At 37.5% G+C, this 27,948-nt stretch overlaps 1 protein-coding gene and 1 non-coding gene across 2 annotated transcripts in view; one reads left to right on the top strand and one right to left on the bottom strand.

Annotated features, from left to right (window-relative positions):
- The window catches only part of LRRC8C (leucine rich repeat containing 8 VRAC subunit C), a 93,351-nt gene extending 68,501 nt beyond the window's left edge, over window positions 1–24,850 (top strand). The window contains exon 3 of the mRNA XM_049772203.1: window positions 22,235–24,850. Coding sequence (XP_049628160.1) covers window positions 22,235–24,508 — 2,274 coding nt within the window. The 3' untranslated portion in view covers window positions 24,509–24,850. The remainder of the gene's footprint in view (window positions 1–22,234) is intronic.
- On the bottom strand, window positions 6,422–6,528 carry LOC126008253 (U6 spliceosomal RNA). The gene has a single exon (XR_007495593.1). It is a non-coding gene; the product is annotated as a U6 spliceosomal RNA (small nuclear RNA).
- Window positions 24,851–27,948: the final 3,098 nt, after the last annotated feature.

A 27,948-nucleotide genomic window follows, 5' to 3' on the forward strand; every position in this document is an offset into this window, starting at 1 on the left:
GGCTCAAAAACAAACAAAAAAGGGAGGAGATACAACAAAAGAGATTGGAAATGAGCCTTAAAACAAACAGACAACAGAAAAAATTATTCAAAGAATGTGAACAAACGAAAATAAAAGCTTCTGGTAAACTCAACAGAAACAACTTAAGAATCATTGGAGTCCCAGAGACCCAGGAAGAAAGTACTGCCGTCAGGTGTGTGAACCCAGCCAACATGTACATGAGCACTAGAGTAGCCCTCAGGGACTGGAGAGATAGCATAGAGGTAAGGCGTTTGCCTTTCATGCAGAAAGACGGTGGTTCGAATCCCGGCATCCCATATGGTCCCCCGTGCCTGCCAGGGGCGATTTCTGAGCATAGAGCCAGGAGTAACCCCTGAGCGCTGCCGGGTGTGACCCAAAAACAAACAAACAAAAACAAAACAAAAAAAAAATAGAGTAGCCCTCAGTGAGTACTACAACAAGAGTATACTTAAGCTCCATTGAATGGATAGGACCCTGGTCGTCTCAACATCAAAGGGAAAGAAAGGGAGAAAGTTTTTCTCATATACCTAGTTCATCACCTTTATCACATAATCTAGCAAACACCACCATTCACTTTCCAAGTACTAAGACCAATTATTCTATCATTACAGTATGTTTTATGTATTTATTTTGGTTAGGGGCTATATCTGGCAATGCTCGGGGTTTACTTCTGGCTCTTAACTCTAAGATCACTCCTGGCAGTGCTCAGGAAAAAACTTTGTCTGTATAAGATTAAACCTAGGTTTGTATAAGTACCTACTGCTATACTATATCTCTGGCCCATATAAACATATTTTTAAAATAAATTGATTAGATCAATTATATTTGTGGAAGATGCACATCCTGCAGTACTGAGGGTTTAGTCCCAGCTCTGTGCTCAGGGATTATTCCTAGAAGGGCTTAGGAAAACATATGGTGCAAAGATGAACCCAGATCAGCACATGCAAAAGAAATCATTTTTTAAATATTATTTTAATCCTGGAGCCAGAGAGAGACTACATGCATTAAAGTGCATGCCTTGCATGTGCATGGCCCTAGGTTAAACCATATGATCCTGAACATCACCAGGTTCTGGAACAGCTTTTGAGGCCTCTGAGCACCACTGGAGGTTTCTGCAACTCAGAACTGAAGCACCACTGAGTTCTCAGATTCTATTCTGCACTGCTATTTGAGGAACTCCTCTCCAAATTTTTGAAGTGAAAAAATTTTAGTACAATTTTTGTTGTTGTTCTTGTTTTGGGATATACCCAATAATTTTGAATTTTGTATCTTTGTGCAGTTTATATAAGGTGTGTAGCTAATCCAGATGATTTGCTTCTCTGAATCATAAATCTGAATCACTCTGTGTTTCTTTGCTTTTACTATGCTCAAAATTAGCTATAAGGTGAGGGTATTTAGAGGGAAGTTTGATCCAGCACTAAGATTTCACTGAGGATTGCTTCCAAACAAGTGTTTTCTTTTATTATTTCAAGAGCATAATTTTACATCTTGAATTTGTCGATTGAAATTGCCTCTTTTATGATACATTCTGTGTTTCAGATATTTATCCAAAGTTTGTATTATATCCAATAAATTTTCTCATGGTTTTAACTTTTAAATGGATGCTTCCCTTTTTTAATCTTAAACTCACATAAGTCATTTCACTAGTCATCTTGGTTTACAGAGAATGTCATAAAGCAGAATTGATCATCTTTAATCACAACCACACTTTATATATTTGAATAGTATTTTTCTAATTTTTTTCTTTTTTGTGGGGGGGGGTGTCACCCCCAGCAGAGCTCGGGTTACTCCTGGCAGGCTCAGTGGACCATCTGGGATGCTGGGATTCAAACCACCATCTGGTCCTGGATTGGCTGCATGGAAGGCAAACACCTTACCATTGTGCTCTCTCTGGCCCCTATAATTTTTTTTTTCTTAACCTGAAGCTACTTACCCTCAAAAATGGGAAAACTCTGTGTACATACAGCTAAGATACAGGAAATAAGAGAATTATTGATGACTGGAAAGTCTCAGAATAATTAAAGATTTAAAAAATTAACATTGATGGGCTGGAGATTATATAGTATGGGAATTAAGGCCTTGCAAACAGCCACCTTGTTCCACCAAGTTTCCCCTGAGCTCTGCAAGGAGCAAATTCCAACCACAAATTCTAGAGTAGCTCCTGAGAACTACCAGATTTGACTCCCTAAACAAGTAAATTTACATTGCAATAAACATAATTATCCTTACCCGCAGAAAAGCTATGCATCTATAGTTACGGTATTATTATAAGCAGTGGATTGCCTTTAGTAAGTGAAATGCCAAAATATAGGTATGATCCTAACATAACTGCAATTATTTCACATTTAAGAGTAACTGGGTAATGTCTCCTGAGCCTGGGACTCTCTTTGTTTCTCAAGTGAGTTCACAATTAGATCTGACTTTTGGCATTTTGGAGGATGTTTAATATGAATTATTTTATCTCAGATGATGATCACCAGCACCCATATATTCCCAGATGTTCACTGACATCTGATTATATAAATGTGTGTACTTGTCATTGTTTTGGCTTATCTTCATTTAGGAAAGGATTGAACACAGTGTTTATTTCTTCACAGACTAGTTTTTGCCTATCTCCTTAGTGCAAGGCAGTGTCACTGAGATTTAAAGAGTCTACCTTTAAGGAGCTTACTGTCTCCAAAGTAAATAGTACATGCAGTTATTCTGTACTTTCTTAGATGTCAAGATTGAGAAGGAATAGGTAGTAGTAGAGCTGTAGGATACATGTTTATTGTGTGGAGGGAGCCCACATCCTGCTATGCACAGGGACTGTGTGAGTGGGGTTCCCTCATGCAGATCATGTGCTTCCGCTTTGGTAAATCTTCCTAGACTAACTTTACCTCTTTCAAGGTTTAATCTTCATACAGGCATAGTAGCACTTAAAAGTTCTCCAAGCACAGAATTTTCTAATATTAACTAATATCAAGATTTCCTTGACACTTGGCCTTTAATCATGCGTTCATGAAAACTATAGTCAGTATACTGGTACTGTCTTCAAACAGAAAATTCATAAACTCAAAACACAAAGTTTTTATTTTATATTGGTGAGGGATAGTAATTTGGTTATACCCACCTCTGCTCAGGGTTTACTTCTGGTTTGTGCTCAGGAGTGAACCCCAGAGGTGCTCACTCATCCATATGAGGTTCCCAGGATCAAACAAGCTCTGGTCCAGAGAGATAGTATCTAAGGTATCTATAGGCAGTTATTTTCACCTAGCCAGGTTGAATATAGAATTACAGAAAAATGAATCTAGGTTGAAGGAACTATCTTCAGTGGTCAGACATATGCCCAGCCTCTTGTTGGCATCTTGTTTGGCATTTCACGTGGCTCTGTACATCTCTCCAATAAAATTATAAGTACTTTTAGAACAGTAAGTATGAGTTATATTGCTTTAATTTTCTTATGCTGTTTAGTATAGTGCATATATTCAATAAATTTTCATTGATAAAGTTACAGTGTGTCTATAATTCTTTGAATGAACCCAGAGGAAAGTTTCTTGTTTATCTTTCTTGCTGGGGCTTTGGAAGACAATGATGGCACCCAATTTTGTTCTATTCGATTGAGCAGTTCTGAATACTCTGTTTTTGGTTTTTTGTTTGTTTGTTTTGTTTTGGGCCACACCCCGTGGCACTCAGGGGTTACTCCTGGCTCTTACTCTGAAATCACTCCTGGCAGGCTTAGGACCAAAAGGGGATTGAATCCAGGTCGGTCACATGCAAGACAAATGCCCTACCCTCTGTACTATTACTCTAGCTCCAGAATACTTTGTTTTAAATGACTTTTTTGGGGCACAGCTGTAAAAATCTCCTTTTCTTTGTGGCTGTACAGTATCTGCGTCAGATTTTCCCTAGACAAGTTTATACACTGACTTTGTGATGTATAAACCACAATCTAAAGAAAGCACCTGGAGCAAAGTGAACCGTCAGGAATGGCACTACCTGCTTATCATATGCAGCATATATCCCTCAGTGATAATCAAGGCATAAGTGTGACTTCAAACAAAGACTGGGAAAGTACTTTTGGATTAGAGTTCATAGAAAATGACCCATGGATCTTATTGTTGGGGAGATAAGAAAATAAGTATTACTATATACAGTTCATGGACACAAATAATATCTGATGGGGAGAGGAATTCTATGTCCTGGGTTCCCATTGTTTGGCACTACCCAAGCAACACCAATTCTTTGTAATTGAAGGCTGTTTCCTTGTTAGAACACATGTTCTTCTGAAAAGGCAGCAAGGCAAATGCTACATTTCAAAACACTTCCTCTGTTCAATGTATAGCTATATAGAAAGAAAGTGTGAAGAGACATGCATGAACTCAAGCATGAGATAAGCATTTCTGGAACTCTAAAATTCAACAGCAGGACTGGAGCAAAAAGGTGGGCTTGCAGCCAATAGCTCACTCTCTCAGCCATGAGTTCAGAGGCTGCCAGTAAGGGAACTAAAAATGCCATAAGCAAGATAAGAAACTGGAGCCTGGTCACTGTTTGAAGCCAAAGGTCCCCATTCCCCAATGGAAACCAAGAAGAATGGCTGGAGCTGGTGCCCCAAGAAAACTGCATCTGGGTTGGGAACTAAGGGATGACTCTACTGCCTTAGTGAAGCCTGACATAGCCATGGAACCACAGATTCCACAATGATGCGAACAAATGAGACGGGGCCAGACATGAAGTGTGGGAAACCACAAAAGAACTTGCAAAAGATATAACAATCTCCTCTTCAGAACAAACTACCAGCCAGCTTTTATGATGAGTTTGACAAAAAATTGTTTTGAAACAGATTTAAATACATTTAGAGTGGTCATGAGATGAAACCATAACATAAGGTAGTAGTAGGTAGAGATGACATTAAAAAAAAATAGGCATTCCCTTTCCCCAAAAATAGGTGTGGGGGATTAGACATAAAAATTATATATGGAATATTATAAAGTCACTGAATCAAAAGAATATCAACAGGTGAATAAGTAGACATTACTTACCCCAAAAAGAACTAACATAATAATTCTGAAGTTATCCAGAACTTAATTCAAGCATAGGGATCTCTCCCACTCTCTCTCCTTTTCTCTCTCTCTGTCTCTGTGTCTCTGTCTCTGTCTCTCTCACTCTCTCTTTCTCTCTCTCTCTCTCTCTCTCTCACACACACACACACACAAACACACACACACACACACACACACACGGAGTTGAGAAAACCTGACATATATGTCTAATAAGAATTGGTAGCAGGAGAGGGGTGTGGAAGATATAGTGGAATAATTTCTGAAGCATTATTCAAAGATCTGTAATAAAATAAAACAAATATATATTTAAAATATAAATAATAAAACAAATACATTTTAAAAATCAATAAAATAAAATTTCATTGAAGATATAAGTCCTTAGCTTCAAATAGTGGTTCAAATAAGGTTAATCCACACACTTAAAAATAAAATTGAGAATATCTGGAATTAAAGTGAAATCTTAGGGACCAGAATGATAATACTATGGGTAGGGATTTGCCTTGCACATTGCTGACCCAGGTTTAATCCTCCACATCCTATTTGTTCTCCCATGTACAGTCAGGATTGATTCCTGAATGCAGAGCCAGGACTAAACCCCAAGAAATGCCCCTAGGGCTCCAAAATCAAAAGTAAATAAATAAAAGGTAAAATCTTAAAAGTTATCACTACAGTGACATGGATAAATGACAACATGTATAATTTGCTAATATATTCTAGAATGATCACAATATGGAACTTTTCCACTTTCAAGACATATGTGATCTTTCTTAAATTTTTTATTTATTGAGGTTCCATAATTTACAAACTGTTAAACATGATTTCCCATGTACACTATTATAAAACTACACCCATCACCAGTATACCCACCTCCCTTCCACAAGGGACAAACACCATTGTATGGATCAGTTCTTCCATTGTGTAAGGTACATTTGATCTTTATCTATAGATACTTATTATAATGGATATGCTACAGACAAAAGAAGTATGAACCCAGGGAATAGACATAGAATCTAAGAAACTGATGGTTATTTAAATATAAAAATCACAGTTCGAAGGAAAGCTCGCTTTAAGTTTAAGGGCCACAAAAAGGAGCAGTTCCAAATATGTTAGAAAGTGGGAAGGTGGGCCAGAGAGATAGCACAGTGGTAGGAGGTTTGGCTTGCATGTGTCTGATCCAGGATGGACCTAGGTTCAATCCATGGATTCCATATGGTCCCCTGAGCCTGCCAGGAGCAATTTCTGAGCTCTGAGCCAGGAGTAACCCCTGAGCGTCGCCACGTGTGGCCCTCAAAAATATATATAAAAAAGTGGGAAGGAATACTGAAAACTTTTTTTATATGTGCATTTTTTTTGTTTTTAAAAATATGGAACACTTCACGAATTTGAGTGTCATCCTTGTGCAGGGGCCATGCTAATCTTCTCTGTATCATTCCAATTTTAGTATATGTGCTGTCGAAGTGAGCACTTATATGTGCATTTTAATAAATGAACTTGAGAGATAACTCAAAGGTCTGTTGCACAAGTTTTACATACCTGACCACTTCTTAGTGTGATCTAAAAACAAAAAAAGGAAAAGAAAGGAAACTATAGCTAACATCTCTTTTAGAAATAGTATCTTGAAATAGCATAGAGAGATGGGAAGTTAGATGCATGGAAAATATTAATGATACAGAAGGCAGGAAGAAAAAAATGATATAAAAATTATTTAAAAAATAGGGGCCGGAAAGATAGCACAGCAGTAGTGTGTCAGCCTCGCACACAGCCAACCCAGGACAAATGGTGGTTCGAATCCCAGCATCACATATGGTCCCTGAGCCTGCCAGGAGCAATTTCTAAGCACAGAGTCAGGAGTAAGCCCAGAGCACTGCCAGATGTGATCCCCCCAAAATAATCATTAAATATAGCAGTGAATTCAAATATCCAGTAAATACTTAAATATAAGTGATCCCAGAAATGTAGTGATTGAAATTCATAAGTAGTTAAATATTTTTATCAATATAACAAATACCTACATAATAAAACAAAGCCAATGGAAAAGTAAAATAGTAAGTCATGATATAAAATATTTGAAAAAAGGCTAAAGGGAAATGTTAAAACCAGATGTTTATCCTTCTCACTTTCAATAATACACTTTTTACAGAAACTAAGTATATATTTGCACTTTTCATTATGTATAAATTGCAACTACTACCACAAACAGGCTACAGAAGAATCTCAACACCAAGAAATTTACTATTGCTGAATCTTTGCAGTGAACCTGGCAACCTCTTCTGTTTACCTCTTGACTCTGTCCTTTTCAGAATGGCATGTAAACTCACCATATATAAATTTTCCTTTCAGTTATTATAGAAAACTTTAATACATGCATATCACCATAATAATATATTTTATAAAGCATAGCACATCCATGCTATATAATTCCAGGCCTCATAAACTAAAGTAGGTCTATTCAACGTGTCAAGGTTTCCAGGTATTAATGAGGCGCAAAATTCAAAGTACAGGAAGAATGCATAAAGTAACATCTCGGTTTTTTTTATTTTATATATAAATGTAAAACATTTATCTTGAAGAGTATCTGTCAGACTTACTTGGTTTATCAGAGAAGGCAATGGGGTAGAATGATCTAGGACTTTACTTTCTAAGATAACTCAAATTGAGAGGCAAATAACAGAGGGTACCAGGTCCAAATAACTGTATGATCATTAAATAGTAATAAAAATGATCAGACTTAATCACCAAATCCAAAGCCAACAGCAACAGAATAGATATCCAACCTACAATAAGCTAGATACAGAGGGGATCACTTATATTAGTAGCCCGAGGGTTAAGGGAGGGGGGTATCGGATGAATACTGGGAATGGGAGGGAGGTCAACTTCAGTGGTGGGAATTCCCCCGTTTCAATGTTAATATGTACCTAAAATATTACTATGAAAGATACATAATCCACCTTGATCAAAAATAAAATATTAAAATAAAAAAAATTTTGTGGGCAAAGAGGTACCAGGGATGTGGTTCAGTGGCAGAGTAGTTGTCTTTACATGTACAAAGTTCTGAATTTTATCTCTGGTATCACACACACACACAAAAAAAAAAAAAAAAAAAACCCATCAATTTGCAATAGTGGAACAGAAAGCCAGGAAACTGAAGGAATAAATAACCACTTAAATTCTCAGATTGACTCATAGATGCTTTCTCTTTCACATACTCTCTCACAAAAAGTTTTTGATGAAAAAGTCACAAAATCAAAAACAAACAAGGAGGTAGAGGTTGTTTTTTTTTTTAGGTAGCAAGTGTGATGCAGTCCTAGTGAAGATAATAGCCAGGGTTTGACAAGTTTTATATAGCCAGTGTTTGATAAAGACATAGTGTGAGACAAGCATAAATTTGAGCATCATAATGCTCATTACTGGTTTGGTTGTCTCTTCTCTGCTTGACCCAAAGGGTTCACGGCTTTGGGAATTCCTAATATAATATCTGATATCTGAAAGCAATCCAAAATGATTGATTGCTTTTGGGGAGTACTCTGATGTAAAACTAAAATCCATGAGTTGTGAAACAGCGAAAAAATAATAAGCCAAGCCATTCAGGAAAGAGTAATGGAGTCAGTGGCTTCTGGCTTCTCCCACTTGGTGTCTGCAAGAGCCAAAAGCCAGACCGGGGGGGTGGGGGTGGAGGAAGGAGGGGGAGAAAGAGAGGGGGAGGTGGAAGAGAGACAGAGAGAGAAGAGAGGAGAGAAGTACCTGTCTTCTGTACTTCTCTTCTGTATAAAGAGAAGTATCTATCCAGTGGACTTTTACACATCAAAGGAAGAGGTTTAAGGAAGGAGGAAGTTGAGAAAACACCTTTGTTTTAAGTTAGTAGCTAGGTGTCATCTTATACTTATCTCTGTTCTTCAATAAACAAATTGACTTTTGTGTGTGCTGTTCTGTGCTATTTCAAATGTTTTCTCTGAAGTGATATTGTTTTCATCTCAATTAGTGTCTCATTCAAATCAAATGCGATAATTCTTCAATTTGTTACCCCCAGTGGCTTGTTGTTTTTCATATTGTTAGTTTTCTGGAAACTGCCTAAATTAAGTACATCCTGTTTTCAAATTGTCATGATATGTGCTGTGATTCTAACAAATACTCAAATACCCATTATCAGATATGTATGTAATCAAAGATATAGCTAGGGGCATTATGTTTTAAAATAGTACAAATTGGTAATTTTACCAATTACAAAGGACTTAATTTGCTTTGTGCAGTTTCCACATGCCTCAGAGCTGCTGGAGGATGAGCTCAAAGGGCTGGACCACTTGCTTTGCATGCAGGAATCCAGATTCCATCTCTGGAAATGCTGTCTCCCATCTCTACTGGGAATGATCCACAAGCACTAACTAAGGAGTAGCCTAAGCAACATTAGGTGGAGCCCAAAAATCCAGAAGGAAAAATGCATGAATTTGGGAGTATGAAGTTTAAATATTTCCTAAATCTAAACAGCATTCTTGGTTATGATTTTGACTGGTTGTTTTCTAGGCTTTTTGGTAGTTTCCTTTTAAATAAAGATTTTAATTGCTAACTTTGTTTCTCTTCAAGACACCTCCATGCCCACTATAGAAAGGAAAAACAGGAAATTCAGTTTATTTCATTGACTTTAGTATTGAGGAAGTTGAGTTCCTTTATTTTTTTTTGTTTTTTATTTTTACAAAAAATAGCTTTTACCTGAAAATGATCATAAAATAAAAATTAGCAAATAAAAATCTCAAATTTTGTAAAAATTGGAAAATGTGGGCCTGGAGAGATAGTTCAGTGTGTAAGGTTACTGCCTGATGGCACTTTCTGAGCCCATCAGAAATGATCCCTGAATGCATAGCAAGGTGCATAAGAAATGCCAGCTATGGCCCAAAACCAAATAAACACAATTTGGAAATTTTGAAAGTGAGTCCATTTTTTTAATTCCTGTCGCCCATAGATTTCCTTTCCAAAGAGACTTTCTTGATAGGAAAGTAGTCCTATTTTGCATATATATTGTTATTTCTATTTTTAATAATATCTCATATTTAAGCAGCATGGTTACAAACATGTTTGTAGTTGGGTTTCAGTCATAAAAAGTGCACCCCCCTTCATCAGTGCAACCTTCCCACTCTATTGTTATTTGTATGAGAGGGCTAGACCTATTCCTTTATGAAGCCATGAAAAACATTTTATTTATTTTCTTCTCCTAAAAGTCAATGCTTTTTTAAATTAATACCTTCATTAGAACATCATGACTACAGACATGTTTATAGTTGGCCTTCAGTTACAAAAAAAAAAAACCGCTAGAGGTACTAGCCCTCACCCAAGCTCTGGTACATTTATGCAAAGATTTGATTCTTCTAATCGCAGTCTCTGCATTTGTGGTAACAAATCAGATTTTTAGATTTTCATAAAAACTTTGTTGGTACAACTTTGATCCACTTGTGAAAATTGGTCCCTTTTCACTGTGATTTCTATAGAATTAATTCATAAAATGTGGGGGGGGTGTGGGGGTGTATGTGTGTGTGATTGTACTGAAGACTTGGGATCTGAAAGGTATGTTCCTCCTGGAATAGACATGAGTGTATGCTCCAGTCTTCTACAGTGTAGTCTGACCTATTTCCTTTTATCCTACCACTCTGACTCACCGCCTACAACGTCCAAGCCAATTCATCCCAATGTAGAGCAGGGAGCCACCAATTTGTTGCTTTGGCTCCCCTAACCTTTATTCTCAATGACTCACCATCTTCTGTGTCTTTTTCTTTCACATTCTCAAGCTAACAGATTTTTAAATGTAATCTATCATTCAGTTTCTTTAATTGGGGAGGGAGCTAGACAGTCTATCATTCAATTTCTTTAATTGGGGAGGGAGCTAGACACAAATAGACCACACCCTACTATGCTCAGGGTTTATTCCTGGTTCTGTGCTTGGGAATCATTCCTATTGGTACACAAGGGATTAAACTCTGGTCTGCTATATGCAAGGCAAGTTATCCACTGAACTATTTCTCTGGTCCCAAGGTAGATGATTCTATTCAATAATTATTTTTGGGCTCGAGATGTGACTTGGTGGTATGTGTAATACACTGTTACGATCCACAGCAACACTTGCATACAATTTTGAGCAACAAAAATGTTCTCATATCAGCATCTACAATACTGATGACTATATTTTCATCTTTTGTTTTATTTTGGTATCTTTTTTTCTTCCACTAACCCCACTTTTTTTCTTTCTTTTCTCCCACCCTCTCTATAAATATGTGTAGCTGTAGCCTGAAGCCTTTCTCCTGCAAAGATAGTCTCAGGGTTTTTCCAAGAAGAAAATGGTGATTTCTTGCCTGTGTGTACCTCATACATGAATGTGCATATACATGTATGCATGAGAGACGGTCCTGGCTCAGTGTTTTGAATAAGGGTGCAAATTACCCATCAACCTCCCCAAACCCTCTCCCTTAGTTCTGCCAACTGCACAAGCAGCTTGAAACCCTGCAATTATTCTTTTGAAAAAAATTTGGTAACCTTTAAGACTTGTTTTTGCATTTTAATTACTGGATAAAGGTAAAGAGAAGAGAGGTATAGTTTTAATTAGGCAGACATCTCTGGGAAAAAGTAAAAGCTGGAACACAACTTTACAAAGATATTCCAGGTAAATTGCTCACCCTTGTCTTTTTATCTAGGAAGCCTAACTGTCTTAGTTTCTGTCTTCTCTTCCTTTCTTCAAATACCTTTGGAAATAGTGATCCTTCTCTGGTCTTCTCAAGATTGCAGTGTGCAGAAATACTGTTTCAATTAAACATGGCAAGCAACTTCCACTCCGCTGAAGCTATTGAACTATTTAGGTCTCCCTTTCTGAAGTGGAGTGTTGGACTCCTGAGCCTAGCCTGCTTCTTTTCACAGGTTGCTGGATGAGAAAACCCGCCAGCACTTTCCTTGGGAATGCTGCTCTTAGCTGGCATCTTCTGTGATGTGTACTTTAAGTAGCTTGAGTTGCTGTTGCTCTTAGCAACTAGAGTTCAGGTTTTTCCTCCTCTGTGCTGGTTTCTGAGCAGTCAAAATCTTTTCAAAAATAGAACACTTTTTTCTTCTCAGGGGGTTTAGTATAGGCATTTTTGAAAAGTATACCTTCATGAAGAGTGAAAGACCTATATGGTATAGTGGTTGACATTAGCCAGGACTCTCGAAGCATATAGGAGAGCATTCTCACTATGTAGGCCTGGCACCAAGGACACAGAGCTGAGTGAGGGGAATAAGTAAGATTCAGACTTTAGCCAGGCATCTTGGTACTGACACCCATATTATATCAGCCGAATTTCAGTGCTCCCGTCACTTGTCACCAGAACTAAGCATGGAGAATAGCAGAGCAGGTGGACAATTATAGCCTCATTGCCTGGCAGGAAATGTAATACCTTAAAAAGGCACTTGAAGGGGACGGAGAGATAGCATGGAGGTAGGGCATTTGCCTTGCATGCAGAAGGACAGTGGTTCGAATCCTGGTATCCCATATGTCCCCCAAGCCTGCCAGGAGTGATTTCTGAGCATAGAGCCCCTGAGCGCTGCTGGATGTGACTCAAAAACCAAAAAAAAAAAAAAAAAAGGCACTTGAAGGGGCTAAAGTGACAGCAGAGCAGATAGGGCATTTGCCTTGCACATAGCAGACCCAGGTTCGATCCTTGGTATCCCATATATTTCCTGAGCCTACCAGAAATAATTTCTGAGTTTGTAGCCATGAGTAATCCCTGAGAACCCCAGGTATGGCCCCAAAACAAACAAAAGGTACATGAAGGAACTAGAGAGATTGTACTGTAATACAGAATTTGCCTCGCACTTGGACAGCCCAGGTTCAGTCCCTGGGACCCCATATGGTCCCTAAGAGCTTGCCAAGAGTGATACTTGAGTGCAGAGTCAGGAGTAGGTCTTGAGCACTACCAGATGTGCCTCTTTCCCAAGAAAAGAAGATACTTGAAGGCTTCACTGATAGAACTTGAGTAGCAGAGCACCTGCCTGACAGGTATAAGGTCTCAAGTTCCATCTCCTGTACCTACTGAAATGATCAGGTATAGCCTCAGCAGCGCTACTGTTCTGACCCAACATACCAAACCAAGTGTGCAGTCACTGGTGCATCACAAGCAAGTCTAAGCACAACCAAGTGTGCAATCCTGAGTGAGCTCAGGCCAATCAAATATATCTGTGTGACCTCCCAAAATCACAAAAGTGACAATGTTGGGGCCGGAGCAGTGGCGGTAGGGCATTTGCCTTGCATGTGCTAACCTAGGACAGATCGCAGTTCGGTCCCCTGGCATCCCATATGATCCCCCAAGCCAGGAGTGATTTCTGAGCACATAGCCAGGAGTAACCCCTGAGCGTCACCGGGATGTGGCCCAAAACCAAAAAGAAAACTAAAAAACCAAAGTGACAACAAAGGGGGGAAAATGGGGAAGGAGAGAGATAAATAAAAAAAATTTCCCTTTAAGGCTTTCAAATGTAAAGCCCTCTCATTGATCTTGCTTTCACACTAATTCTTTATTTTTGTCACACCATTACAATGCCATATTAGCATATTAGCTCAGAGGTGTTGCTCTAATAGAATATGCTCAGGGAAGCATTCCTTTTTCATGACAAATCTCTAGCAAATACCATCTGTCTTCACAGATTGTTGGAGCATTAAACAAGACTATGAATGTTGAGTATCCAAACCATGGCCCCAAATGCTATATTTCAAACTTGTATTTCTTCTTTTAGTTCCACAATAAAGTTCGGCATTTTTGTACTTCAGTTTATTTTTATCCTAACAGCTCTAATATTTAAACCTCATAAAATAAGTTACTCTACTGACAGGGAGATAAAGACGAAAGATTGTGGGGGTTTTTCCTCATTTACATATTGCAAGGGTATAAAAATTGTCTGTGTTTATACACTTTAGGGATATCCTGTTACCACATAGGATTCAAAATCAAGGTGCCAATGTCCCTCCATCATAAAAACTAACTATACCCTTTTATCCATCATCCCCTCTTGGCAGTCTCAATTATGTGGTTAGAGTGAAGAGAGCCAAGTCTGTACCTGAAGCAGAGCTGCAAGCAAATCCCAACATGGAAAGTAAGAGTGTTCCAAATGAATTTCAGGAGTGTTTGATCTACATCTTGGAAGAATGTCCTGGGATTCTTTAGAGGGATTGCATTAAATTTGTACAAGGCTTTGGGAATTATTGTCATTTTAATTAGGTTAATCCTTCCACTCCATGAACAGAGTATATGCTCCATTTCTTTGTATCCTCATTTATTTCCTGAAGGAATGTTTTATAGTTTTCTTGGTATAGGTCCTTCACTTCTTTTTTTTTTTTTTTTTTGGTTTTTGGGCCACACCCAGCAGTGCTCAGGGGTTACTCCTGGCTGTCTGCTCAGAAATAGCTCCTGGCAGGCACGGGGGACCATATGGGACACCAGGATTCAAACCAACCACCTTTGGTCCTGAATCGGCTGCTTGCAAGGCAAACGCTGCTGTGCTATCTCTCCGGGCCCGGTCCTTCACTTCTTTAGTTAAGTTGACTCAAAGGTATTTGAATTTCTGTGGTGCTATTGTGAATGGGATTGTTTTTTAATGTCTATTTCTTCTCTATTCTTATTTGTGTATAAGAAGGCCATTGGTTTTTATATGTTAATTTTGTAGCCTGTCACTTTGCTATATGAATCTGATGTTTCTAGGGGCTTTTTGGTAGTAGCATCTTTAGCATTTTTTAAGTATAGTATCATGTCATCTGCAAACAGTGAGAGCTTGGCTTCTTCCTTTCCTATCTGGATACCCTTGATATCTTTTTCTTGCTTAATTGCTATCGCAAGTACTTTCAGTTCTATGTTGAATAAGAGTGGCAATAGGGCCAATCTGTCTTGTGCCAGATCTTAGGGGAAAGGCTTTCAGTTTTTCTCTATTGAGTATTTTATCCATTACCATTAGCTTATGATACTACATTGAGAAAAGTCCCTACGATTCCCATCTCAATAAAATTTTATCATGAATGGGTGTTGGACCTTATCACATGCTTTTTCAGCATCTATTGATATGATCAATGGTTTTTAATTTTTTTTGTTGATGTTTCCTTTTGTTTTCCTTTACATTGATCGATTTGCATACATTGAACCATTCTTGCATCTCTGGAATGAATTCTACTTGGTGTGTGACTTTCTTGATGAGGCATTGGATTTTCTTTGCTAGAATTTTGTTGAGGATCCTTGCATCTGTGTGAATCAGTAATATTGACCTGTAGTTCTCTTTTTTTGTGGCATATCTGTCTGCTTTTGGTATCATGGTGATGATAGCTTCATAAAAACTATTTGGGAATGTTTCAGTGCCTTCAATTTTATGGAAAAGCCTGAAAAGTATAGTCAGTGGTCCTCTTGGAAGGTTTGAAAGAATTTGTTAGTGAATCCATCTGGGCCCGGCTTTTGTTTTTGGGTAAATTTTTGATTATCATTTCAATTTCCTCAATAGTATAGGTATGTTCAGATATTCTAGATCATCTATCCACTTCTTACAGATTCTCATGTTTTACGGCATAGGGTTTCTCAAAATAGTCTTTATTTTTTGAATTTCTGTAGTATCTGTAGTAATATGCCCAGATTCATTTCTTTTCAAATTTGGTTTATGTAAGTTTCTCTCTCTATCTTTGTGAGCTTTGCTAGTGGATTTGTCACTCCTGTTTAATTTTTCAAAGAACCAGTACTTGCTTTTATTAATCTTTCTGATTGGTTTTTTTTATTTCTCATTCATTTGATTTCTTCTCTAAGCTTTATTATTTCCTTCTAGCTTCTTATTTTTTGTTCATTTTGTTGATTGCTTTTCAATTTTATAAGCCATGCTATTATTACGTTTTTAGGAGCCAGAGCAATGGCGCAGCAGTAGGGCTTTTGCCTGGCATGTAGCTGACCCAGGATGGACGCAGTTCGATTCCCCAGTGTAACATATGGTCCCCAAGTCAGGAGCGATTTCTGAGAGCAATGCCAGGAGTAACCCCTGAGCATCACTGGGTGAGGCCCAAAATAAAAAGAAGTTTTTATGTAGGTCCTTCCTGCCTTCTAGATGAATGTTTGCAAAGCTATAAATTTACTTCTTAGCTCCACTTTAGTTGTATCTCACAGATTCTGAATATTTGTGCCTTTGTTTTTGTTTGTTTCCAAGAGTCTTTTGATTTCCTCTTTGATTTCATTCTGATTTACTGGTTTTTCACTAGTGAACTGTTTAATTTCCAGGTGTTAAAATTTTTCGTCTGATTCTTCTTGTTATCACTTCTAATTTTAGTGCAGTATGATCTGAGAAGGTAATATGTATATTTTCTATCTTCTTTATTTTATATAGGTATATTTTAGGGGTTAGCATGTGGTCTATTTTGGAGAATGACCCATGTACATTGGAGAGAAATGTGTATCCAGTTTTCTGGGGATGGAATATATATATGTCAATTTCTTCCATTGCTCCTTTCAGTGCTAGAATATCGTTAGGTTTCAGTCTGGATGACCTACAAATGATGACAAGGCAGTGATGAGTATCCCACTATTATTGTGTTGTTATTGATAATTTCCTTCAGGTTTGTCAGTAGTTTTTTAAAATATTTTACTGGTCCTTCATTGGGTGTGTATATGTTTAGAAGTGTGAATTCTTCCTGTTGTACATATCCATTAGTTATTAAGAAAGGTCCATCCCTGTTCCTTACAGTTTTTTTTTTTTGCTAACCACCGTACAATTCCCCCACCCATTACAGTTTTTTTAAGTCTAAAGTCTGTGTCATCTGAAATTAGTATAGCCACTCCAGCCTTTTAAGGGAGTTGTATGCTTGAATGATTATCCTTCTATCTTTGAGTTTGAGTCTGTGTTTGTTCTGCTATTCATATGTGTTTTTTGTAGGCAGCAAAACATTAGATTCAGCTTTTTGATTTATTTTGCCACTCTTTGTCTCTTTGACTGGTGCATGTAGTCTATTGATGTTGAGAGAGATGATAGTCCTGGGATTTAGTGTTACCTTTTAGTAAGAGTTTGGTGTGTCTTATCTTAAAATAGATCTTTCAGTTCATCCTTTAACGCTGGTTTTGAGTCTGTAAAGTTTCTAAGCTGTTAATTCGAGAAGCTGTGCATACTTCCTTCAAACCTCAATGTAAGTCTGGCTGGGTGTACTTATGGTGATGCATTCATATTGTTGAGTTTTGTCACATTTCCCCACCACTGTCTTCAAGTCTTGAGGGTGTCTTGTGACAAGTCTATGGTAAAACCTTTGAATGTAATTTCCCTTTTTGATCTTGCTGCTTTCAGTATTCCATTCCTATCTATGGTTGTCATTGTGAATAGGATATGTCTTGGGTGCTTTACTTTGGATCTCTTTTAGCTGGTACTATTCAGGCATGTCGGATTTGGTTGCATGCACTCTTTAGCTCTGGGAATTTCTCTGCAATGATGTCCTTGAGTGTTGATACTTCATTATGGTTTTCTGCCTGTGTCTCTGGGACTTCAATGATTTTTATGTTGTTTCTGTTGAGTTTATCAAAGACTTCTACTTTCATTTATTCACATTCTTTGAGGACTTTTCCCATTGTCTTATCGGTTTTTTGAGGCTCTTTTCCAACCTTGTTATAATCTCATCTTCCAGCTCAATGATTCTGTCATCCACCACTGTTACTCTATTTTGGAGAGGCTTTCAAATGAGGTTTTCATTTTGCATACAAGTTTTGCAGCCCTGTTATTTCAGTTTTAGGTTTTCTTATTTCTGTTCTCAGATTCTCTTGATTCTCGCTTGTGCCACATTTGTTCATTTCATGCTTTCTTTGAATTCTATGAACATCCTCCATATTTCTTCTCTAAAGTCCTTACCTGAAAGGCTAAATATTAGATGGTTGGTTCTTTTTGGGCCATCAGAGCTATCATCTTCATGCTCTAAGAATGGTGGGGGCCTGAGTTGTTTTCCCACTGTTGTGGTTGTAGTGTGATGTTTTCTATGTTCCTCGCTGGTGTTCCTTGACAAGGAGGAACACACTCCACTGCTCTTTGTCTTTAATTCGAATTCCATTCCTCATCTAGGTGCTACCAACATTGCTTCTGGGTCCCAAAACCAAAGGCTCTGCCACTATAGCCTTATTGTTTCTGCCGCAGGTTCACATTTCATTCAGTATTACAGAAATTTAGAACTAAGCAGCAATGAGTTATCATTTCACATCAGTGAGAATGGCACAGATTAAGAATGGTAGAAACTATCTGTGCTGGAGTGCTTGTGGTGAAAAGGGAACTTTCATTCACTGCTGGTGGGAATTTTTTTGATTCAAGTCCTGAACATAGTCATCAGCAAAGAAGACAGTCTTTCAAAGGAAGATAATTCACAGAGATATTGCCGTCTACTAACAATTTTTAAAAGGTTTTCCTTTTAAAAGGGTCCAGAGTGATAGCACAGTGGTAGGGGTTTTGCCTTGCATGCAGCCAACCCAGTTTGATTCCTGGCATTCCACACGGTCCCCAAGCCTGCCAAGAGTGATTTTTGTGCAGAGCCAGGAGTAACCCCTGTGCACTGGCAGGTCTGGCTCTAAAACAAAATAAATAAATAAACAAACAAACAAATAAATAAATAAATAAATAATTTAAAGGTTTTCCTATTATAAAATTACTAAACACTGAATATTTCTAATCATTTGACATTTTAAGGTACAAATTGACTTTGCACACAATTGATTCAAATTATTATTATAAATTCCTAGGTAGTTTATTTTTTCCTCTGATTGTTTGCTTATTGATCGAAGAGTTCATGCCTATGAACTTTTTCCAGTACATGATTTCTTGAAATTGAGAGAGAGAAGAAAAGTATCTGCCTTAGAGGCAAGCAGGGTAGAGGACAGGGCAGAGGGCAGGCATGATACTACCTTATCTTCCAAAAGAATGGAGTTTCCTTTGTCCACATTTCATTCTTGTAAAAGTTATATCTTATTATGGACATTCTTAGGATTTGATATTTTTCTCAACAAATTGAAATATTGGTGAAAGTGTAGATGTTCTTAATGCAATATTTTGTGTAGAAAAATCCAACAAGTTTAAATGTGATTTTTTTTTTTACTATTGAACATGTCTGTATTCTTATATTTCTCTCTGAAAGACATAGATACATTTTTTGGGGAGGAGGGAGCCACACCCAGTGATGCTCAGGGGCTACTCCTGGCTCAGAAATCGCTTCTGGCTTGGGGGACCATATGGGACACTGTGGGATAGAACCATGGTCCATCCTAGGTCAGCCACATGCAAGGCAAATGTCCTACCACTGTGCCACTGCTCCGGCCCCTGAAAGAAATAGATAATAAGATATCATCTCAAATCAGAGACAGGCGCACATCAAAAAGAACAAGAACATAGGGCTGGAGCAGTGGTATGAATCGGTAAAGCATCTGCCTTGCCAGTGCTAGCCTAGGATGGACCACAGTTCGATTCCCTGGTGTCCCATATGGTCCCCTAAGCCAGGAGTGATTTTTGAGTGTATAGCCAGGAGTAACCCCTGAGTGTCACTGGGTGTGGTCCCAAAAAACAAAACAAAACAAAAGAACAAGAACAGCCATTGCTTGTAGGAAGAAAGGGACTCTCATTCACTGCTGGTAAAAATATAATCAATCCAGCTTTTCTAGAAAACAATAATCCTCAAAAATAATCCTCAAAAACTAGTAATTGAGTTCCCATATGACCAAGAAATACTGAAAGGAATATACCTCTGCGGCCCAAAAACACAATGCAGAAAATCCCTCTGCACTCTTATTGTTCATTGCAACATGGTTCACAATAACAAGAATCTTGAAACAATTCAAGTGCCAAGAACAGATAGGTGGATAAAGAAATAATGATACATCTATGCAATGGAATAGTATGAATCTGTTAAGAAAATTTAATGAAATTTGCTTATACATTGATGGATATGAAGAGCAAAATAAGACAGAGGAAGAGAGATAAATATAAATTATCACACTCCTTTTGGATATTAAAAAAAAGATAGTATTGTTGGGGCAGAGAGATAGCATGAAGGTAAGCCGTTTGCCTTTCATGCAGAAGGCATCCTGTATTGTCCCCTGGGCCTGCCAGGAGTGATTTCTGAGTATAGAGCCAGGAGTAATCCCTGAGCACTGCCGGGTGTGACCCCCCCAAAAAAAAGATAGTTTTGTTAATAATATCCAAAAATAATAGAGTTGATCACCAGGAAAGCCAAACCATAATAGGAAGCTTGCCACAATTATTAGGGAAGTGCTGTTAGGGTAGAGAAGTTACCAATATGACAGTGATAGTTGCAAATGATCCCTCCAGACAAGAGTTGGGTGCTAAAAGGAGATAAATTGATATACATAATACTCCTTCAATAACAATATTGCAAACCACAGTGACTAAAAAAAAAAAACGGAGAGAGAGAAAGAGAGAGAAGAAAAATGTCTGCCTTTGAGGCAAGCAGGTTGGAGGTCAGGGTGGAGGCTAGGAGGGATACTGAGATCATTAATAGCAGAAATGTGCACTGGTGAAGGGTATTTTACATTGTATGACTAAAACTGAATTATAAACAACTGTCTGTCATGGTGATTCAATTAAAGAAGTCATTTAAAACACTTTTTTCAAAGTTTAATTGATTTGTTTTGGGGTCACACAGATGTGTTCAGGGTTTACTCCTAGCTTACTCAGGAATTGTTCCTGATGAGATCAGGGAACCATATGAAGTGTGGGGATCAAGCCAAGTTCTGTTGCATACAAAGCAGTTATCTTACTAGTTGTACATTCTCTCTAGCCACAATACATGTTTATAGAAACAGTGAACTCTTCTTTTCTTTTTAATTTTTGTTTTTTTGTGGGGTTTTTTGTTTGTTTGTTTGTTTGTTTTTGGGTCACACCCAGCAGTGCTCAGGGGTTACTCCTGGCTGTCTGCTCAGAAATAGCTCCTGGCAGGCACGGGGGACCAAATGGGACACCGGGATTCGAACCAACCACCTTTAGTCCTGGATTGACTGTTTGCAAGGCAAACATCACTGTGCTATCTCCCCAGGCCCTTTAATTTTTATTGTGATCAAAGTGAATTACAATTATTTCACAGAAATATTTAAGGCACATAGTGACAATGAATGAGGGCATTCTCACTACTAGTGTTGTTTTTCCTCTGCACCTGTTCCCAGCATGCATCCCATATCTCCCTTCTTTACCCCCCATAATGCTAATGTAACTGTTCCCCCACTTGTACAGCTTGTTGTAAATTGGGTATCAATTCTGTTGTCATTGAGTATGGGCTTGGTGTTCCAGTTGATCAGTTTTTATTTCCACTAAATGTTCATTCAACTGTCTTGTCTTATCCATTTTTCCCCCTCAAATTGTGAGGCTGAACAAGATGATTCTAGTAATGTGGTTCTGTTGTCCTCCTCCTCCTCCTCTTTTTTTTGCAAGGTACAGTAAATATTCGGGAAATTAGAATTGGAATTCCCTTGGCCTTAGAGATACAGGGTTTCTCCACCCTTAAAGCATACTGCCATGGAAACAACTACAGACTACATAACCGATCATTTTCATACCCCAAGTTCTTTTTATGGCACCAAGGAACTTTCCTGTCAGTTGTGGATGATGACATCACACCTTTATAGCTAGAGATCTTGTTTGCATACTTCATAGGATGAAAGCTAGGAGAGAGCTTTTTTTTTTATGGTTCTAGAAGTTCAGAAACAGTGAACTCTTCTTAAAGCCACTAACATTTATTATGCATTTATAAAAAGGAAAGGAGAAACAGCAAGAATGTCTTCCATATTTCCTCTGTCCAATCTTTTGACTTATCATCAACAGCTGTTATAATCAAAATCAAAATTTTGATTCTGCACTAAAGGGATGTGCTTCCCAATGACTATTCTCCCAGGATTCATGAGAGAATAAATGTAATCTTTTATTTAAAAAAATATTTATTTTTTGTGAATTATTCTGTGTCCTAAATAAAACAAAGTTCATGTCAACTTAGACATGATAAAGATATTTCATTTTTCCAATGTGTGGGCTAAGAATAAAATCTTGGTGCTGGAATTAAACATTGTATTTTCCAGGCAAAGGAAATGGACATTTATTGGATGTTATTGCTGTTTTCTTCTCACTAATGACATTAGGAAAAAGCTCTTTGAGTAATATAATTTGAAAATATTATTTCTGTGTTTCAGGTCATGCAAGACAAGATAATATGCCTTCCAAAAAGAGTTCAGCCTTCTCAGAACCACTCTTCCGCATCCAATATCTCGCAAGCAATTGCCAGTACAACCCCACTGCCTCCAACGAAACCATCTCCTACCAACCCTGTCACTGTAGAAATGAAAGGACTAAAGACAGATTTAGACCTTCAGCAGTACAGTTTTATAAACCAGATATGTTATGAACGAGCCCTCCACTGGTATGCCAAGTATTTCCCTTACCTTGTCCTCATCCATACCCTGGTCTTCATGCTGTGCAGCAACTTTTGGTTCAAATTCCCAGGCTCTAGCTCTAAAATAGAACATTTCATCTCAATCCTGGGGAAATGCTTTGATTCTCCTTGGACCACACGGGCTTTATCTGAAGTGTCTGGGGAGGACTCAGAAGAAAAGGATAATAGGAAGAACAATGTGAGCAGGACAAACACAGTTCAGACTTGTCCAGAAGGCAGCCTGGTCAACTCTCAGTCTTTAAAATCAATTCCTGAAAAGTTTGTGGTGGACAAGTCCACTGCAGGGGCACTGGATAAAAAGGAAGGTGAACAAGCAAAGGCCTTGTTTGAGAAGGTAAAGAAGTTCAGGATGCATGTAGAGGAAGGTGATATACTCTATGCCATGTATGTTCGCCAGACTGTGCTGAAGGTCATCAAATTCCTAATCATCATTGCATACAATAGTGCCCTGGTTTCCAAAGTCCAATTTACTGTGGACTGCAATGTTGACATTCAGGATATGACTGGATATAAGAACTTTTCTTGCAACCACACAATGGCACACTTATTCTCAAAACTCTCTTTTTGCTATCTTTGTTTTGTAAGTATTTACGGACTGACATGCCTTTACACCTTATATTGGTTGTTCTACCGTTCTCTCAAGGAATATTCTTTTGAGTATGTCCGGCAGGAGACTGGAATTGATGACATTCCAGATGTGAAAAATGACTTTGCTTTTATGCTTCACATGATAGATCAGTATGACCCTCTGTATTCCAAGAGATTTGCAGTATTCCTCTCAGAAGTGAGTGAAAATAAGTTGAAGCAGCTAAATTTGAACAATGAGTGGACTCCTGATAAACTGAGGCAGAAACTACAGATGAACGCCCACAACCGACTGGAATTGCCTCTCATCATGCTCTCCGGCCTTCCAGATACAGTTTTTGAAATCACAGAGTTACAGTCACTGAAACTTGAAATCATCAAGAATGTAATGGTCCCAGCCACCATTGCACAGCTAGAGAATCTTCAGGAACTCTCTCTACACCAGTGTTCCGTCAAAATCCACAGCTCAGCACTCTCTTTCCTTAAGGAAAATCTCAAGGTCTTGAGTGTCAAGTTTGATGACATGAGGGAGCTGCCTCCTTGGATGTATGGACTCCGCAATCTGGAAGAGCTCTATTTGGCTGGCTCTTTAAGCCACGATATTTCCAAAAATGTTACCCTGGAATCTCTACGGGATCTCAAAAGCCTTAAAATTCTCTCTATCAAGAGTAATGTGTCCAAAATCCCTCAGGCCGTGGTGGATGTTTCCAGCCATCTTCAAAAGATGTGTATCCATAATGATGGCACCAAGCTGGTAATGCTCAACAATTTAAAAAAGATGACCAACCTGACAGAGCTGGAGCTGGTCCACTGTGACTTGGAGCGCATCCCTCATGCTGTGTTCAGCTTGCTCAGCCTACAGGAATTGGACCTCAAAGAAAATAATCTGAAGTCCATAGAAGAGATAGTTAGTTTCCAGCACTTGAGAAAGCTGACTGTGCTAAAACTGTGGCATAACAGTATCACCTACATCCCAGAACACATAAAGAAACTCACCAGCCTGGAGCGCCTGTCCTTCAGTCACAATAAAATAGAGGTGCTGCCTTCCCACCTCTTCCTATGCAACAAAATCAGATACTTGGACCTATCCTACAATGACATCCGCTTCATCCCTCCTGAGGTCGGGGTGCTGCAGAGTTTACAATATTTCTCCATCACGTGTAACAAAGTGGAGAGTCTTCCTGATGAACTCTACTTCTGCAAGAAACTTAAGACTCTGAAGATTGGGAAGAACAACTTATCCATATTGTCTCCAAAAATTGGAAATTTACTCTTTCTTTCCTACTTAGATGTCAAAGGCAATCACTTTGAAATTCTTCCTCCAGAACTGGGTGACTGTCGGGCCCTGAAGCGAGCATGCTTAGTTGTAGAAGATGCTCTGTTTGAAACTCTGCCTTCTGATGTCCGGGAGCAAATGAAAGCAGAATAACTTATTTTTTGTCAAAAGTTTGACTGAAACATGCTTCTACCAAATACAGTATAATAATTAGGTAGTCCTAATGCCTTTCCTATTTTATTTTATTTTTTTCTTTTCACACAAAACAATATGTACACAGGTTGAGTAAGCGTTTGTATTTTTAATAAAAATTTATTTCTATTTTTTCAATATTAATATTTTTAAGTTTAATTTGTGCTGGAACCTCATGTATTCATAAGTGTTTTCTACTGAGAGAAACAGATGGTTCCATCTGTGTTTTGTTTTGTTACGGTTAGTTTCTTAGTTTTCATTGTTTTTGTTTCGTTCTGTTTTGTTTTTCAAGTTCTATGTAAAGGAGGAAATTTTAAGTTGCGTGACTTTTGGTATTTTTTAAATAGATGAAGATATTTTGCCAAGGTCATTTTTAGCCTGTTTACATCTGTACAGTGTTATTATTTTTGTTTTCATTATATGTGTACCAACGAATGTGTACTAGTTATTTTAATACCAGTTGCCTTCTTCATTGGCCAAATCCTTCATTCTACAGAGAAACTCTTCATTAGAGTATGAATTCACACAAGTGCATTGTTAACAGACTTTCATTTAAAAATTTTCCCCTACAGCAGAACCATGTCATTTCATATATCAGGCAGTAAAATTTATCCTTCGGCAAGGATTTCATAAATAGGCAAAGAAAATTCTGTGGGTAGCATGCTTAAATTTGTCGTTTATAATTTGACCTGTTTGTGTTTTACCAACCTTTTTAAAACATTCTAAAAGTAAATACAGAGGCTTACTTCTACTTTTAATCTCAATATTATTATTTATTACTGGCAAAGAACCTTCGAAAAGCTAGATTTCTTTTTGTTTTGTTTTTTTTTTGTTTGTTTTTGTTTTGGTTTTGGTTTTGGTTTTTGGGCCACACCCAGCGGTGCTCAGGGGTTACTCCTGGCTGTCTGCTCAGAAATCGCTCCTGGCAGGCACGAGGACCATATGGGACACCGGAATTCGAACCAACCACCTTTGGTCCTGGATTGGCTGCTTGCAAGGCAAACACCGCTGTGCTATCTCTCCGGGCCCTAGATTTGTTTTAAATTAAATATAGGATTAAATTTTAAATCATAGAATTAGAAGCCTGTTTTACTTTATTTTAGTAATTTAACCATCTTGGATATCCTTATATACAAATGCATCCGATGGAAAAATTTTACTACTAAAGTGTTCTGTTAAAGAACTGGGTCTGGCCTTTTCCCTTCTCTGTGTAGTATGGCAGTGGTAATCATTTAAATTCTGCCTGTCGCACAAAATAATCCACATATATGTGTGTATATAATTATCAATTTCCCTCACTATTATCCTGGCTGAAAATGTTATTAATACAGACACAGGCACTCTTTGGCTTAAAATAAGTATCTCATCTGAAGTGTCTCTGTTGCTTTTTTTAAGTGTGAATTCATTGCTAAGTGCATGTCACTTAGCAATCCGTAGTGCTTGATGGTCAAGAGAATTTTTACATATCTTTGTGTATAAAAACTCAACATGGTATAGGTCTTGGGCAAAATCTGTCACTGACTGGTAAATTGTTAGAACAAGAAAGTGAAACACTATGTGTCCCCTCAATCCAGAACCTGTACTACTGATCATGGGAATTTTGTTTTATGTACCAAATTCACATGAATTCTTCTAAGCCCTCATCAGATGTGAGAAAGTTTTAGACCTTAATGATAGAAAGAAGGTAGATGGTATGAGATATCAAAATGCTGCTTTTAAATATTGTTCCTTATGCTGGTGAATGTGCTCAATGCTACTTTGAGTCATATATAGAAAATAACTATAGGAACTTACACCAGATATATGTACCTCACTCATGTTTTAAATGTTATGACACATCAGGGGGTAAATAATATAAGGAAACAATGCTTTTCATCTATTTAATAATCTATAATCATTTTTAGACCAAAGTGCTTCACCTTTTTGCTCTATGTTAAAGTGTTTGATAGTGATTTTGTATAACCATCAAAATTTTGATTTATTTTCGCCTAATATTGAAATAATATGTTTGAATAACATGTTGATATTCCCTGTAAGATAAAATATTCAGTTACAAAATATCAGGGTCCTGATTATAAGCAGTGCTATATATATATATAAAACCTTTTCTTTATACAAATAAAAATCTTGATTGTACATGACTAAACATTATGAAAACATATCCAATTTAAAGGTAAGTTTAATTACTGCTGGCAAAAACTGTGTGCACTGTTTGGGGGGATAAAATGTACAATTATTTTCTATGTCACTCTCTAAAAGGGTTAAAAATCAGGTTGCTAGTTAAATTTATGCTGAAATGTTTATCTGGTGTTAACTCAAAATCTCATTTAAATTCATAAGTGAAGAAAGTCACTAATAGTTTTTACCATTGTGACAGTTTTCTCCATATTCCAGAAGAATTTTATTGGCTTTCTTGATGACTTTTCAGACTGACTCCTTACCATAGTTCTTAACATTATCCAGTAAATCAGTATAGTCATAAAACCTTATGTTTTAACTGAGAAGGAAAATTCATAAATGTTTCTATTAAATTTTATAAAAAATGGAAAACTCTCAACCTTTAACTAGGGTCTAAATTTTCTGGCTCTGGCCCTTTTTAATACTATACTTTGCTCAATTCTTAAGTAAAGGGTGTTCAATTATTGGGCCAGGAATATATCTTTGGTAGAGCACCTGCCTTGCATGTGAAATGTTCTATCTCTGGTATGGAAACAAAAAGTAATTACTACTTAGCCTTTCAATGAGAATCTCAGGTAAATGAACTGCTGACTTTTTAAATAAATTCTTTAATCGAAAATAAAAGGAGATATGCCTAGTCACTTTTACATATTTACAAGTGCTCTTGCTAAAAGAAACAACTAGGTCTTTCTTCAACCTCTGTAGAAACTGCTTATATAAAAATCACCATATTTAGTCAAAACTAATGACTTCTTGAAGCTCACAGCAGGTATGCTTTTTGGTCATTTTTAATTGTTATGTATAGAAAAAACAATAGTGTAGTGATATTTGATAATTTCACATATACCCTGTAAGTATATTGAATGGCTCTCATCAACAAAGGCCACACCTCAAAAAATTCCTCTTTTTTTTTTCTTGGTTGGGTTTTTGGTTAGTTTAGGTGTTTTTTTTAACACCTTTAATATAAAGATTATGTGGTTGTAAGATTTTCTTGTTTCTTATTCATCTTTACCCTGCTATTACATTTTTCAGTGTAGCTGTTGTAATTAGTTTCAACAATTCACACACTAGCCTATGCAGTAGGCACTTTTTTTTTTTCAGAAGAACTTAGAAAATTTCCCAAATATGAGTATATGTTCATTTATAGGTGTCTCCTTATCAGCCTCAAGCCATCTTTGTCAAGAGGATCTTAAACAATCTCAAATCTTTCTGGAGTTGAGCAA

This window comes from Suncus etruscus, chromosome 4 (assembly GCF_024139225.1).
Source record: "Suncus etruscus isolate mSunEtr1 chromosome 4, mSunEtr1.pri.cur, whole genome shotgun sequence".
NCBI classification, from domain to species: Eukaryota; Metazoa; Chordata; class Mammalia; order Eulipotyphla; family Soricidae; genus Suncus; species Suncus etruscus.